The 16264-nt window shown below is 47.0% G+C and overlaps 1 protein-coding gene across 1 annotated transcript in view; it reads right to left on the bottom strand.

The window, feature by feature from the left end:
* The window catches only part of INTS2 (integrator complex subunit 2), a 213802-nt gene that overhangs the window by 38585 nt on the left and 158953 nt on the right, over positions 1–16264 (bottom strand). Inside the window, exons 18-20 of the mRNA XM_075336236.1 lie at positions 8508–8633; positions 8218–8422; positions 7962–8144 (exon numbers count right to left, since the gene is read on the bottom strand). Coding sequence (XP_075192351.1) covers positions 7962–8144; positions 8218–8422; positions 8508–8633 — 514 coding nt within the window. The remainder of the gene's footprint in view (positions 1–7961; positions 8145–8217; positions 8423–8507; positions 8634–16264) is intronic.

Here is a 16264-nt window from a genome sequence, read left to right as displayed (position 1 = left end):
ACACAGATTTGGCCAGAAGGTCAATCTGGCGGTCAGTGGAATCCTTAAGAGAGGTGCCATCAGCCACCGATACAACGGTCCGGGCTGAGAGCCTAGACACCGGGGGGTCTACCTTTGGGGAATGAGGCCACTCCTTGACCACCTCAGGTGGGAAGGGAAAACGGTCATCAGTACCACGCTTTGGGAAGCGTTTGTCAGGACAGGCCCTGGGCTTGGTCACAGCGGCCTGAAAACTGGAGTGGTTAAAGAACACACTCTTTGCCCTTTTAGGCGAGGTAAACTGGTGCTTTTCTGCCAGAGAGGGTTGTTCCTCTGATACTGGCGGATTGAGATCCAGTACAGAATTAATGGACGCAATCAAATCACTAACATCTGAGTCACTTTCGGACAGATCAATGGGGTACATGGAGTTAACGTCCGAGCCCCCCGTAAAGGCATCCTCCTCGTCCTGCGACTCAGCTCCTGAATCAGAGCCGCGGGACGAGGAAGGAGAGGGAACCCTGTGTTTCTTCTTAGAAGGACAGGGTCTGGGACCAGATGATGAATCCTCTGTGAGCTCCGGTCCTGAGAGACCCCTAGCAGCAGAGGCACCCTGTGAAGGGGGCTGATGCATATTCAGCAAAGTCCTGGACAGAAGTCCCATGGAGTCAGCAAAAGACTGGGAGATAGCCCTAGAAAAGGATTCTACCCAAGCCGGGGGTTCAGCCACAGGAGCAGGAGCAGCCTGAGAGACCACTGGGAGCGAGACTCCATGCTGAGGCACCGTCAGGTTACAGCAGGCATCACAATGTGGATAGGTGCTCGGTTCAAGCAGTAGGAGCTTACATGCAGCGCATACTGAATACAGCTTTGGAGCCTTGCTCCTCGTGTGAGACATGCTGCTGGAGTGGGAGCTCTGCCAGAGAGTGACCCCCAGAGAGTATATACAGAGGTCCACAACCAGAGGTTGTGGCTTACCAGACCGCTGTGCTGTGCAGAGCGGTGTTGTGTGCCCTCCAGATCCCGAAGTCCGGACCCCCAGCACCTCAGCAGGGATGCTGCAGACCAGCGCTGCAATGACTGATCGCAGGGGGGAACGCTGAGAAAATGGCCGCCGGAGCGAAGAGAGGGGGCGGGACTTGCTTGAGAGCGGGATCTGGAGAGCCATAGAGACCTACAGGGGAGGGGACATACACTGCAGTGAGGAGTGACCCTCCCCTGTGCAGAACGGCCGCCGGGCGGAGCCGAGCCTATCCCTCTGCATGAGTGACATGCGAGGGCAGAGAAACCGAAACTAGGCCTCCGGCGAAACCGGGGCCTAAATTTGAGCGGTGCGGCCGGCGCGCAGGCAACATCGGCGCGGTTCTCAGGCGACAGCCAGAGAACCCGCCGGAAATGTCATAAAACACAATCAGCACACTCTCCCACAACAATAAAGTACAGGGACCCCCAATATATAAGCGCCTCAGGTACTTAGCTTGCTGAGACGCAGGGTTCCAAGTTCCTGGGGATGAGTGCTCCGGTCCAGCAGGATCCTGAAGGGCTGCGGATGGAGACCGGTCTCCTGCCAAGCATGGAGAACCGTGCTGGCTCTCACTTCAAGCCAGAGCCCAGGAGGGATGGTGAAGGAGCGCGGCATGTAAGGCTCCAGCCTTGGAATCAACCTTAACAACACCGCCGACACAGTGGGGTGAGAAGGGACATGTCGGGGGTCCAGATCTTGGACCTGCTTTTCTTCAAACTCTTTCCAAAAATCAAAAAACAGATGAGAATGCATGTGTGGATGTATGCCTCCTGAACACAAAGCAATAAACTGGCTAGATCTGGTTCTCCAGGGGGTGTATAAGCTCAGAGGGAGGAGCTACACTTTTAAGTGTAGTACTTTGTGTGTCCTCCGGAGGCAGAAGCTAAACACCCATTGTCTGGGTCTCCCATAGGAACGATAAAGAAATGTTGATTTAGCGACACATTTCTCACTTTTTCAAGAGGCAACAACAAAACGTGTACCCCACAGGTTGTTATCTAATTTCTTGTGAGCGCAGGGATACCCCACATGTGGCCAAACAACTTTGTTTGGATAAATGGGAGGGCTTGGAATGGAAGGAGCACCATTTGCATTTTGGAAAAGTTGAAGTAAATTGCGCGCACCATGTCACATTAGCAGGGCCCCTTGGGTACCTATACATCAGAAACCCCCCACAAGTGACCTCACTTTGGAAACTGGACCCCTCAAGGATTTTATTCAGGAGTATAGTAAGCATTTTGAATCCACAGGTACTTTACAAAAATATTGCTGTAGCAACAAATTTCTCACTGTTAGGCTATGTGGCCATGATCCAGCGACACGGCGTCTAGTACACAGTGTCAGCCTTCCTGCAGAGATGTGAGTGTTGTCCATGGGAGAACGCAGCTGCCCATGCCCACGATTTGGGTTCAGGCTGCTGTGGAGCTCTATTCTACCTGCAGAAAACACTCATCTCCGCAGCATAAATTGACATGCTGAGGCTCGGGAAGCTGCGCCACAGGTCGGTTATGCTGCAGAGAATAGAAACACAGTGGGCACGGGATTTCTAAAAATCCTTCCACTGTGCTTCTACTGCACAACGCAGCGTTATGGATGCAGGGAAAACACTCTGTGCCCAAAACGCTGCAAACCTGCATATTCTAAGCTGGCGCCCTTTAGTGCCTTTCATGTGGCACTAAAGGGTGCCTAGCCTTGTATTTAGCCCAAAAGAAAAAAAAAAAGAATTAAAATAAATGACGTGGGGTCCCCCTATTTTTGATAGCCAGCTAGGGTAAAGCAGACAGCTGTAGCCTGCAAACCACAGTTGACAGCTTCATCTTGTCTGGTGATCAATTTGGAGGGCTCCCCAAGCTGTTTTTTTTTTTTTAATTATTTATAAATAAATAATTAAAAAAAACAAAACAAACGTGGGGTCCCCCCAAATTAGATCACCAGCCAAGGTGAAGCTGACAGCTGGGGTCTGGTATTCTCAGGATGGGAAGAGCCATGGTTATTGGACTCTTCCCAGCCTAAAAATAGCAGGCCGCAGCCGCCCCAGAAATGGCGCATCCATTAGATGCGCCAATTCTGGCGCTTCGCCCCAGCTCATCCCGCGCCCTGGTGCGGTGGCAAACGGGGTAATAAATGGGGTTGATACCAGATGTGTAATGTCACCTGGCATCAAGCCCAGCAATTAGTTATGTCACGGCGTCTATCAGATACCCGACATAACTAATTGACAGTAATAAAAAAAAAAAATTGACAACAAAAAAAAAAAATTTATTTGAAAAAACACTCCCCAAAACATTCCCTGATTAACCAATTTATTGAAAAGAAAAAAAAAATCCGCTGTAATCCATTTGGACGTCCCACGTCGACTCTGGACCTTCTAGAATATGGGGGACACGTTCAGGGAACGTATCCCCCATTTTCTAGGTGTGCAGACCCTCCATTTGAGGAGAGTGGGTGCAAAGAATCTGCACCCACTCTCCCCGGGTCACAGCTGCAGTGTGCCGAGCAGCCAGCAGCAGCAGCAGCCAGCGTCCTGAACACAGGAAGCTGACAGCTGCGCTCTGCACGTGTGTCAGCGTCTGCTGTGAAGGAGCCGGAGGAGGGAGCCGCGAGGGATCAGCGCTCCGACAGGTATGTAGGACACCGGGGAACACCGGGGTGGGGAAAGGGGGTGACTTGGCAGGGCCTGGGGAGCAGGTTTCTGTCGTATGTGTTATGGCACATACGACAGAAACCATAGGAACAGTGTGAATGCGGCCGGCGCGCTGCTGTGCTCTCCGATGCGCGCGGCCATCTTAGATTTTCGGGAGGGGGTTGGGGGTCGGGGGGGGGGGGCACTTTGGGGACATCGGGGGACCGGAGGGAACCGGGAAAGAGATTTATCTCCCATCTGACATGTTTGATCATGCCAGATGGGAGATAAATCATTTTTTACCGGCGCGGTCATTTACTATAACTTGATGATCGGTATACGGTGTATACCGGTCACCACGTGACTGGGGACCGGAAAAACCGGCCCGAATCATGATCTCCAGGGTCTCAGCTACCCCCGGTAGCTGAAACCCCGGAGATTTTCTGACGCTGGGGGGCGCTATACACTTATTTCTGCCCGCCGTTTTCCGGAAATGGCAATTTTCTAGAGGTTTTTTGTGTCTCTTCCCATTATTCCAGGAGTCATAACCTTCATTTTCTGTTCACGTTTCCATTCACTATGTGAGGGCCGCTTTTTTTTCTCTTTTTGCAGGACAAGTTTTAGTTTTGAATAACACCATTCATTAACCAAGATAGTGGAAAAAGAAAAATTTCAAGTGCAGTGAAAATAAAAAAAAATAAAAAATACAAAAAAAACCCTTTTTTTACAGTCTTCTTTGTATGGTAAAAATGACAATCATTACAGCGATGCCCAATTTTTTTTATATATAAAATATAATATATAAAATTATAATAATAATAATTAGCTTGTGTTGTCTTGTTCTGAGACCTCTAATGTTTTCAAGATTTGATTGAAGAACCTGGGTGAAATTTTGTGGGTTTTTTTTGTTTGTTTTTACACCCGCGACGATGTTTTTATTGATACCATATCAGTGTACATACGAAGTTTGGATTGGTTATTTTATTGTTTTGCGGGACCCAAAAAACTGTAATACTGACATTTAGATTTTGTTTCTGTTTCCTAGTTATCCAGATTGGGTTAATTCTATATTTTGATGCACCAGACTTTTATGGACTTGGATACCAAATACATGTTTCTGAGCCTGCTTGAAAGACAGGGACTATATATGTGTACCAGTAAGTCATATGTCAGAAAGATGTTAAAAAGAATCTGACAAGTTTTTTCTGCCCCAACTGAGAGAAGCATAATTATATATTATCTACAGTGCCTTGCAAAAGTATTCGGCCCCCTTGAATTTTTCAACTTTTCCCACATTTCAGGCATTTTTATTGTTATGGTGAAGAATCAACATGTGGGACACAATTGTGAAGGTGAACAAAATGTATTGCTTATTTTATACTTTTGTAAAAAAGAATAAACTGAAAAGTGGGGCGTGCAACATTATTCAGCCCCGTTACTTTCAGTGTAGCAAACTCACTCCAGAAGTTCATTGAGGATCTCTGAATGATCCAATGTTGTCCTAAATGACTGATAATGATAAATATAATATATGTGTAATCAAGTCTCCGTATAAATCCACCTGCTCTGTGATAGTCTCAGTGTTCTGTTTAAAGCACAGAGAGCATCATGAAGACCAAGGAACATAACAGGCAGGCCTGTGATACTGTTGTGGAGAAGTTTAAAGCCGGATTTGGTTACAAAAAGATTTCCACAACTTTAAACATCCCAAGAAGCACAGTGCAAGCAATCATATTGAAATGGAAGGAGTATCATACCACTGCAAATCTACCAAGACCTGGCCGTCCCTCTAAAATGTCATCTCAAACAAGGAGAAGACTGATCAGAGATGCAGCCAAGAGGCCCATGATCACTCTGGATGAACTGCAGAGATCTACAGCTGAGGTGGGAGAGTCTGTCCATAGGACAACAATCAGTCGTACACTGCACAAATCTCGCCTTTATGGAAGAGTGGCAAGGAGAAAGCCATTTCTCAAAGATATCCATAAAATGTTTTGTTTAAAGTTTGCCACAAGCCACCTAGGAGACACACCAAACATGTGGAAGAAGGTGCTCTGGTCAGATGAAACCAAAAATCGAACTATTTGGGCACAATGCCACACGATATGTTTGGCGTAAAAGCAATACAGCTCATCACCCTGAACACACCATCCCCACTGTCAAACATGGTGGTGGCAGAATCATGGTTTGGGACTGCTTTTCTTCAGCAGGGACAGGGAAGATGGTTAAAATTGATGGGAAGATGGATGGAGCCAAATACAGGACTATTCTTGAAGAAAACCTGTTGGAGTCTGCAAAAGACCTGAGACTGGGACAGAGATTTGTTTTTCAATAAGACAATGATCCAAAACATAAAGCAAAATCTACAATGGAATGGTTCACAAATAAACGTATCTAGGTGTTTGATTTGGCCATTCTAAGTCTAGACCTGAGTCCAATCGAGAATCTGTGGAAAGAGCTGAAAACTGCTGTTCACAAACGCTCTCTATCCAACCTCACTCATCTCGAGCTGTTTGCAAAGGAAGAATGGGCAAGATTTTCAGTCTCTCGATGTGCAAAACTGATAGAGACATACCCCAAGCGACTTGCAGCTGTAATCACACCAAAAGGTGGCGCTACAAAGTATTAACTGAAAGGGGACGAATAATATTGCACGCCCCAATTGTCAGTTTATTATTTGTTATAAAAGTTCAATATTGTTCAGCTTCACAATTGTGTCCCACTTGTTGTTGATTCTTCACCAAAACATTAAAATTTGTATCTTTATGTTTGAAGCCTGAAATGTGGGAATAGGTTGAAAAATTCAAAGGGGCTGAATACTTTCGCAAAGCACTGCTTATATACACACAACACAACCCCAGCAATTTATCAATTCTTTCTGTAGTTTATATAAAAACCACTGTTTTACTCTTCTATTCCACTCAATGTCTCTGTTACTATATGCTGCTCTTAGAAAGGACAGCTAGAAAAAATGGTGACAGAATGACAATATATATTTAGTCTAAGTTTATATGTCCAGTAATCATTTGTTTGGATTGCTGCTGAATCCAACCTTTGTGCAAACACAACTTTTTTGTCTGCTATGAAAAAACTGTTTTTTGGAGGTTTTTTTTTTTTTTTTTTTAACATTGGAGTCTATGGAAAACAGATCCATTAAATGATTGCTATTTATCTTCCATTTGAAGAGGCTCCAGTAAGGAAAAAACGAATCCTTTACAAATTAAAGAAAACCGAATTGCTAAATAGTCAGTTAACTGCTCCACTTTCCATAGAATCACATGTTAAAAAAACAGATCCTTCAAAAATCAAGGATCTGGATGGCTGCTGGATCATTCTAACGGATGATTACTGGACAAGTGAACTGAGCCTTAAGATGGGATTTTTTGTTTTTGTACATTTTTTTGTCTTCAATCTCCATTGGATCAATGTGAACTATGTGTATAGCAAGGCCAGGCCAACAAATTTTCAAGGAAAGGACAGAAAAAAAAAAAAAAAAAAAATAACCACAACTGCATTTCCATTTCAAAGCAGCTATAGACCTGTTCAATTTAAGCCAAAAAATTTGTATAAACTTAGTACGAGACAAGAAAATGTAATCCTTTAGATCAAGGCCTGAAGACAGCACTTTTGCTGTAAAAAGTTTTGTGGAATATTTGGGCTTTTTATAATTACTGGGAATATACAATATTGATATACAAGGTGGCCTTACAATAATCTAGGGTGTTTGGAGCCGTGTGCAGATTGATCCAGTGGACAGAATTGTCTGAAAATTGGTATGTATGCTATTCAAGGCATGGGGAAATGGATGGCATCTTAAATTTTTTTTTATAGACCTAAACTTTGCTGAGACAGATGATGAGACGTTTTGAGGCAACAGGGTTACTGGGTGTTCAGCCATGGCGCGTGCGATGACCGGCAAGCAGAGAGGTTATGGAGGACATTGCCACTGCCATCGTAGAACAGGGCATAAACAACCCTGCCGGGAACAGAAGGGCACGCAGTGTTTCCAGGCAACTGGGGCTCCCATACAGCAGTGTGGAGAGTTTTCCGCGCCCTGGCTGAACACTTAGTATCCCTGTTTCCTCACAATGTGTCATCAATTTTGTTTTTTTTTTAAGATGCCTTCCGTTTCCCCATGCCTTGAACAGCATACATACCAATTTTCAGCCAATTCTGTCCACTGGGTCAGTCTGCACATGGCTCCAAACACCCTAGGTTATTTTATGGCCACCTTGTATTTCTATTGAATCTTCACACTGTTACACAAACCCTGCAATTCTATAAGTCTTGTGGTAACAAGCCCAGTTTTCCGATAAAATGTCACACTTTACATACCTGAAAATGAACAAGCTTTGCAATGTTTGGGTCTGCTATGAACATCTGATGCAGGAGACAACAAATGAGACACTGTACTTCTCGCCGATTGCAGAGCAGGATGTCTTCTCCTTCTTGCAGCAATTGATTGTTGTCCTCTGATGGAAGGCAGACCTCCAGCAAGATCTGCACTGCGGCACTGTCCTAATATGACATGTTTAGGCATTAGTACACAGGATGCTAGATAGTAAGGCACCCTGTAAGTGTTGATTATTACCTGGGCTGAGAGTAACGCATTTTTTAACTCTTCTCTAGTAACCTCCATAGTTTCGGTCTGACCTGTTAGAGCAGCCATGGCATTACTGGGAGAAGGTTTAATATCTTGGTCTGCAGTTTCTTTAAGATATGAGTTCAAGTAAGCTTTGGATGCTAAAAGGTAGCCATTCAGCATGTGTAATGTAATATCCATCAGAGGTGGGCATCTGGCAACACAGAAAATGCATTATGGTATAAATCCAAACAAGCAAAAACAATTCATGTCTCTAAAAAGAGAGAATAGAAGCTAACCTCAGGACCCGAGCATCACAGCGGAGGACAATTAAAGGGTCAATCATCAGATCGTTCTGAGTGTACTTATGGCTCCGAGCTAATTTCAGTGAAGGCTGTAATGCATTCACAGTCATCACCCACAGCCTGAAAATTAAAAGGAATGGCAAAATAAGCACTATTGTCTTATGGCAACAGACAATACATGAAGATGAATACATTTATTAAGCTGACATAGTATCCCTTATTTAGTGTCCTTTAAATCCGTGAAAGGTAAATAAAATGTACAAAAATATTTTAAGGATCATCAGTAAATACTACTCCTCATTAGTTTATAGTAAAAATGTATAAAAATTGTACAAAGGCAAAACACACCACAACATCAGTAATAAAAAAACCCCCAAAACTTGGGGACATCTGAATAGAAAAAGAAAAAATACATATACTGCCATGCACTCATGAACCACAAGATGGCACTATAGGGCAGCAAAAGACCAAAGCAAGTGTAAAATCATAAAGGAGCTCAGAAATAAACTGGTACTTAAATAGATAGTGGACGATCTTCATACATATATGCCCAATCTCTTGCACACCACCAAGACAAAACAAGATCAAGACAAATGGCAGCAATTACCAGAAACGACAATAACAACAAAAAGTATAAGTGTAGACACAGGGAACCAGGGACCCTCCACTACTGAGATATATTAGATACTAGCTGTAGTACCCGGGCGTTGCCCGGGATAGTAACTGTCTCTCTGTCTCTCTCCCAGTCTCTGTCTGTGTGTCGCTGTCTGTCTGTCTCTCTGTCTGTCTCTTTCCTTGTCTGTCTGTGTCTATGTCTCTGTCTGTATTTCTATCTCTGTCTGTATTTGTATCAGTCTATCCATCTCCATCTCTGTGTCTGTCTCTTTGCCGGGCCGTCTCTTTGCCGGGCCGTCTCTTTGCCGGGCCGTCTCTTTGCCGGGCCGTCTCTTTGCCGGGCCGTCTCTTTGCCGGGCCGTCTCTTTGCCGGGCCGTCTCTTTGCCGGGCCGTCTCTTTGCCGGGCCGTCTCTTTGCCGGGCCGTCTCTTTCCAGGGCCGTCTCTTTCCAGGGCCGTCTCTTTCCAGGGCCGTCTCTTTCCAGGGCCGTCTCTTTCCAGGGCCGTCTCTTTCCAGGGCCGTCTCTTTCCAGGGCCGTCTCTTTCCAGGGCCGTCTCTTTCCAGGGCTGTCTCTGTCTGTCTGTCTGTCTTTCTATCCATCTCTCCACCGACATCATACAACCTCACGCATAAGCTTCAACATTGGGGGACACAGGACCATGGGTGTTATGCTGCTTATCCATGGGAGGACACTAAGTAGATGCAAAGATGTTAGCTCCTCCCCTGCAGTATACACCCCCTGGCCCAGCCAGGCTACTTCAGTTTTAGTACACAAGCAGTAGGAGAACAAGTAACAAAAAACGTGACTGAATACTCATAACAAAAAAGTACTGAGACAGAAAAAAAGCTAAGGCCCAACAGGGCAAAAAGGGAGGGTGCTGTGTCCCCCAATGATGGCTAAGAGAAAACGATTTTACGGTGAGTACACAAAAATCCGTTTTTCTCTGACGCCTCATTGGGGGACACAGGACCATGGGACGTCCTAAAGCAGAACATGGGTGGGTAAACAAACAACGCAACCCAAGGACTAGGAACCAGTCCCAGATAGCCAGGAGCGAATACTGAGATAGGTACTCCACTATCGTTTGCAGAATTTTCCTACCTAGGTTCGCCTCAGCCTCAGCCTGGGTATGGACTCAGTAATGCTTTGAAACAGTATGTAGGCAAGACCAGGTCGCAGCCTTACACCTCTGTTCCACTGAAGCCTGATGCCAAATGGGCCAAAAGGCGCCAACTGCTCGCGTGGAATGAGTCCGCAGCCCACTAGGAATGGGCTTGAGTTGCTAGCGGTAGACCTCCTGGATCGCAGAGCGAATCCAGCGAGCCAGCGTTGCCTATGAAGCTGCCTCTCCTTTCTTAGGCCTTTTAAGAATGACGAACAAGGAGTCTATGTTCCTAAAGGGGCTGTCCTAGGTACGTAATATCTGAGAGCCCTCACAAGGTCTAGCGAATATAGAACCCTTTCCACCCCATGGACTGGGTGTGGACAAAAGGAAGGCAGAACAATGTCCTCGTTCATATGAAACGGGGAAGTAACCTTCAGAAGAAAATACGGAAGGGGGCGTAGAACCACCTTGTCCTGATGAAAGATCAGAAAGGGTTCGCGGCAAGAGAGTGCTGCCAGTTCCGAAACTTGTCTGATGGACGTAATCGCCACTAAGAATGTTACCTTCCAGGAGAGAAGAGCAAGAGAAGATTCCTTAAGAGGTTCAAAAGGGGACCTCTGGATACCGTCCAAAACGAGATTGAGGTCCTATAGGTCCAGCGACCGTTTATACAGGGAAACTAGATGGGAAACACCCTTGAGGAAAGTCTTGACTTGCGGATTGCAAGCTAGGCGGTATTGATAGAATATTGAGCGAGATGAAACCTGCCCCTTAAGGGAGCTGAGGGCCAACCCCTTTTGCAACCATTATTAATGATCTGGTGGATGGTTTACAGAGTAAAATATCAGTATTTGCAGAAGATACAAAACTATGTAAGGTAGTTAACACAAAGGAGAACAGTTTGCAACTACAGATGGATTTGAGTAAATTGGAGAATTGGGCTGAAAAATGGCAAATGAGGTTTAACACGGATAAGTGTAAGGTTATGCACATGGGAAGGAGAAACAGATGCTACGATTACCTACTAAATGGGAAACTGCTGGGGAAATCAGACATGGAAAAAGACTTAGGCATCTTAGTCAATAAGAAGCTAAATTGGAGTGCCCAGTGTCAGGCAGCAGCCACCAAAGCAAATAGGGTGATGGGATGCATTAGAAGAGGTCTGGGGGCACGAGATGAAAAAATCATTCTCCCTCTGTACAAATCACTCGTCAGACCACACTTGGAGTATTGTGTGCAATTTTGGGCGCCGGTGTTCAAGAAAGACATTACTGAACTTGAAAGGGTTCAGAGGCGGGCTACTAAAATAATAAATGGAGTGGGTGCATTACAATACACGGAAAGGTTATCAAAATTAGGTCTATTTACTCTAGAAAAGAGAAGACTTAGGGGAGACCTAATAAATATGTACAAATATATCAGAGGGCCATATAGAGATCTCTCCCATGATCTGTTTGAACTAAGGACTATGACAAGAACAAGGGGGCATTCTCTTCGATTGGAGGAAAGAAAATTCCTACATCAGCATAGAAGAGGGTTCTTCACGGTAAGAGCAGTGAGGCTCTGGAACTCTCTTCCTGAGGAAGTGGTGATGGCCAACTCACTGAATGAATTTAAGAGAGGAATGGATGCTTTTCTTGATAGCAAAAGTATAGAAGGTTATAAATAGCATAATCTTACAGGTAGATAGAAGAGCGACCAAGATTATTAGAGGAATGGGTGGGCTGCAATACCAAGACAGGTTATTAAACTTGGGGTTGTTTAGTTTGGAAAAACAAAAGGCTTAGGGGGGATCTAATCACAATGTATAAACATATGAGGGGACAGTACAGAGACCTTTCCAAAGATCTCTTTACACCTAGGCCTGCGACTGGGACATGGGAGCATCCGCTACGTCTTGAGGGGAAAAAAGGTTTAATCATAATCACAGACTAGGATTCTTTACTGTACGAGCAGTGAGACTATGGAACTCTCTGCCACATGATGTTGTAATGAGTGATTCACTGCTAACATTTAAGCAGAGCCTGGATGCCTTTCTTGAAAAATATAATATTACCAGTATGTATATTAGATTTTATGACAGGGTGTTGATCCAGGGAACTAGTCTGATTGCCGTATGTGGAGTCAGGAAGGAATTTGTTTCCCCATTGGAGCTCATTGACACATTGGGGTTTTTTTTGCCTTCCTCTGGATCAACATGTTAGGCTACAGGTTGAACTAGATGGACTTAGAGTCTCCCTTCAACCTTAAAAACTATGAATAAACCTGACTGCAAAAAAAAATAAATCAAGAATTCTGGGGATCGCAGAGGCATAAGTTGGACATTAGATTCCTAGATTCCCTGCACTGGGAAAGGAAAGTTTTTCACGTACGGTGGTAAATACGGGATGAAGGCTGGCTTTCGTGCACTGTACATGGTGGAGATGACCGCAGGTGAGAATCTCGCTCTTGTTAAAGTCCAGGTCTCAATGGCCAGGCCGTCAGCTTCAGGGCTCTGGAGTTCTGATGGGAAATGGGCCCTTGGGTCAGCAGGTCTGGGATGCTTACGAGGCGCCATGAGCAATTGTACTAATTCAGCATACCAGGCGCACCAGGTGCTATTAGTATCACTGGGACTCCTTCTGCCTTGATCTTCCTGATTACTCGCGGCAGCAGGGGCAGAGGCGAAAAACATGTAAGGCAGACGGAAACGACTTCAGGAGACTAGAGCACCCGCGCCAATGGAGTGTGGATTACGTGACCTGGCTAAGAACGCGGTTACCTTTGCGTTCAACCTTCAGGCCATTAGATCCACGTCTGGTGTACTCCAGTGAGTACAGATGTGTGGGAACACTTCTGGGTGGAGAAACCACTCTCCGGCGGCCAGGCCTTGGCGACTTAGAAGGTCCGCCGCCCAGTTCTCTACTCCCGGTATGTGTAACGCTGAAAAAACCCGGACCCCCGTTGATTCGGCCCAGGTGAGGATCCTGAGGACCTCGAGATAAGCTGTCTTGCTGCTGGTACCTCCCTGCCGATTGACATAGGCCACAGCTGTTGCATTGTCCAATTGGACACGAATCAAACGACCTGCTAGCAGAAGGGGGGAATGACCTAAGCGCGAGAAGATCGCACTGATTTTCAGGATGATTTCTGGGCAGGGAAGACTCCTGGGGTGTCCAACGTCCCGAAGCAGTGTGGAGCCAGTACGCTGCTCCCCAGACTAAGAGGCTGGCGTCCGTGGTCAGGAGTAGCCAGTCCACTTGGGGGAGAAAAACTCCTTCTCGATATGGAAGAGGACTGAAGCCACCAGCAAAGCGCATACCTGACTGAAGGTGTCAGGTGAAAAGTTCGTCCAAGGAAAAAGGGGCTCTTGTCCGAGGCAGCTAGAAGCGCAAGCTGCAGTGGGCGGTGGTGTGGCTAAGCGAGCAGCACTGCCTCTATAGCCGCCGCTATCCTACCTAGCACTCTCATACTGAATCGTATGGAGCAAGAGGAGTACGTAGAGGGCAGTGTACCGCTTGTTGTAGAGCGGTCGCCTTGTCTTGAGCGGAAAATATCAAGCCCCGAAGAGTGTCCAGGGACATGCCCAGGGAGGTGACGGATTTTGACGGGACCGGGGATGATTTGTCTGGAGTCAGAATCCGTCCTAAGCGGGATAGGGTGCCCACAGAGATCTGCACGCTGGTTGAGCCCTTGATGAGGTCATCCAAGCAAGGCAGAACAGCCTCTCTCCTGGCGTGAAGGGCACTCATGGCGGCCGCCATGACCTTAGTTAAGACCCTTGGTGCTGTGGCAGAGCCGAGGGTAGGGCCACAAATGAAAAAAAACTAAGAAGTCCTGAACCGCGAAGCGGAGGAACTTTTGGTGAGCTGGAGCGATGGGTATGTGCAGGTACGCGTCCCTGATAGCTAGGGAGGCAAGGAATTCTCCTTCGACCATAAAGGTAATAATGGACCCTAGGAAGTCCATTCTGAATCTCCTTACGTGCACATGTTTGCTCAGGTATTAGAGGTCCAGGATGGGACGAACTGACCCGTCCTTTTTTGAGGACCATGAGAGGTTGGAATAGAAGGCCTTGAACCTCTCGCCGTCCGGAACAGATACCATCACCCCCGCCGTTTGGAGGGAGTGGATCGCTGAGGAGAAGGCCTCGTGGTGTTTTGGAGCCTTTGGGGGGGGGTTTGAGAGAAAAGACTGACCAGGGGATCGGGTCCAGAATTCAATGTGGTAACCGGAAGATACAAGGTATCACACCCATTTGTGGTCTGAGGCGGCGGCCCAGATGGAGGAGGACGAGACTCTTCGGTCTTTGTCTAGACTGCCAGGACGAGGTGGACTCGGGGACGTCTGAGAAGGTCGGGCCCTGTGTGTCTAGTAAAAAACATCCTGGGCTAGAGTTGGGGGAGGGAGGTACTCTTTTCCTCCCGTGGCGTCAGACAAAAAAAAAAAAAGAAAGAGCCTGTCCAGACGATCGGCAAACCATCGGTCTGGAAAGGAGTACTGTGAGAGGCTTCTTAGAGACAGAGTCCGCTCTCCATTATCGGAACCAGAGGGCCTTACGGATGGCTATAGTATTTGAGGCGGCAATAACTGCGCAGGTAGCAGCGCCGAGGGAGGCTTGCATGAGGTACTCTGCCGCTGCAGCAATGTGAACTGTTACATCTGTGAGGGTCTGAGGGAAACTGGTAGTCCTGGTGCCTGTGCGACCCACACGGAAGGGGAGAGGGACCCGCGGCCTCGAGGCAGAGCGATCGAGATGCTCCACTTGTCTGTCTGTCGGGTCCTTGAAGTAGGATCCATCAAGTAAAAGACAGGAGTGGTCCTTCAGGCAGGCGGAAGCCGGGTGAGGGTCCACCGAGGCCGGATCAGCCCGGCCCTTAGAGACAGCTAAGCCAAAGGGGTATCGGGACTCCATGAGTTTACGGATACCGAAGCGGCGTTAAAAATCCCTTTTTTATTTATTTTTTTTTTAGGTTTCTTCACCCTTTTAAAGGAGACCGCAGGGTCAGTAGTAGTAGATAGGAGATCTTCCACATGCAGAGTTTTGGTTGATTGCTGCAATAAGGGAGTCCATCGCAGCTTGATCGCTCAGGGAGGTTAAAACCAAGGAATCATCCCGGTACAAACATCATTCCCCTTCCTCCGGCTCCTCAGAGACCGCAGTACATGTGGGAGAACCCCATCTGTGTACCCCAGAGGGAGAACCATGGTGGTCATGCCCTTTTTCTGATCTGCAAACTGTGAAGCAGAGGGCTGATTGTTATGAGAAAGACCCTCTATAGAGGTATCATCAGGCTGCGTTTTGTCCAGGGGCCCCGAGGGGTGCGAGGACGATGTTGCATAGCCAGCACCAGGTTCTGTGAACTGTGCCCATTCCGGGGGACTGGGAGCCGTAGGATCTGGGCTGGCAGCGGCTGCTGCGGTGGTGGCGGTGGGGGGGGGGGGGGTTGGTAAGCTACAGGGGTACCGGACTCACAGAAGGAAGAGGTGCTATCATTCCCTAGTAGCTCAGCGTCTTAAGTTGTTGCTGTAGTTGTGCAGGGCATAAAACATGTGACTGCAGCCCCTGGCTGATGAGTCACAAACTGATTGTAATGAGGGAGCAATGCTCTGCATAGCTAATATGCAAGTGAGGCTATAACTCACCCAGAACACTGATGGCCCCCCCCCCCCATCCTCCTGTGTCACAGTTCCTGTGGGAAGGAGGAAACCAGCTCTGAGACACGCCCACAGGCTCTGATCACAAGAGGGAGCAATGCTCTGCAGATCCTGTGTGAGGAGGGCGTGGCTTATTGAGTGTCGGAGGGGACGGGGCTTAGCTCTGACAAGAAGGCATAAGAAAATATAATAAACAAAAAATGGTGAGAAGGGACTCCCCTTCCCTCCTCCAGCCCTGCACAACAATGGTGGACAGAAAAACCTCTATAAGTGTACCACAGCTGCGGCTGCACTGAGTCCTGGGAGCTCTCCCCTCCCCCTGCCACAGGTGGAATGCTATGCAGGAGTCTGCAATCACAGCCCATGTGCATCCAGTCAGTGTGACCTTTGCTC

The sequence above is a fragment of the Anomaloglossus baeobatrachus genome, chromosome 2 (genome assembly GCF_048569485.1).
Source record: "Anomaloglossus baeobatrachus isolate aAnoBae1 chromosome 2, aAnoBae1.hap1, whole genome shotgun sequence".
Lineage (NCBI taxonomy): Eukaryota > Metazoa > Chordata > Amphibia > Anura > Aromobatidae > Anomaloglossus > Anomaloglossus baeobatrachus.
This window is presented reverse-complemented; position numbering and strand designations above follow the sequence as displayed.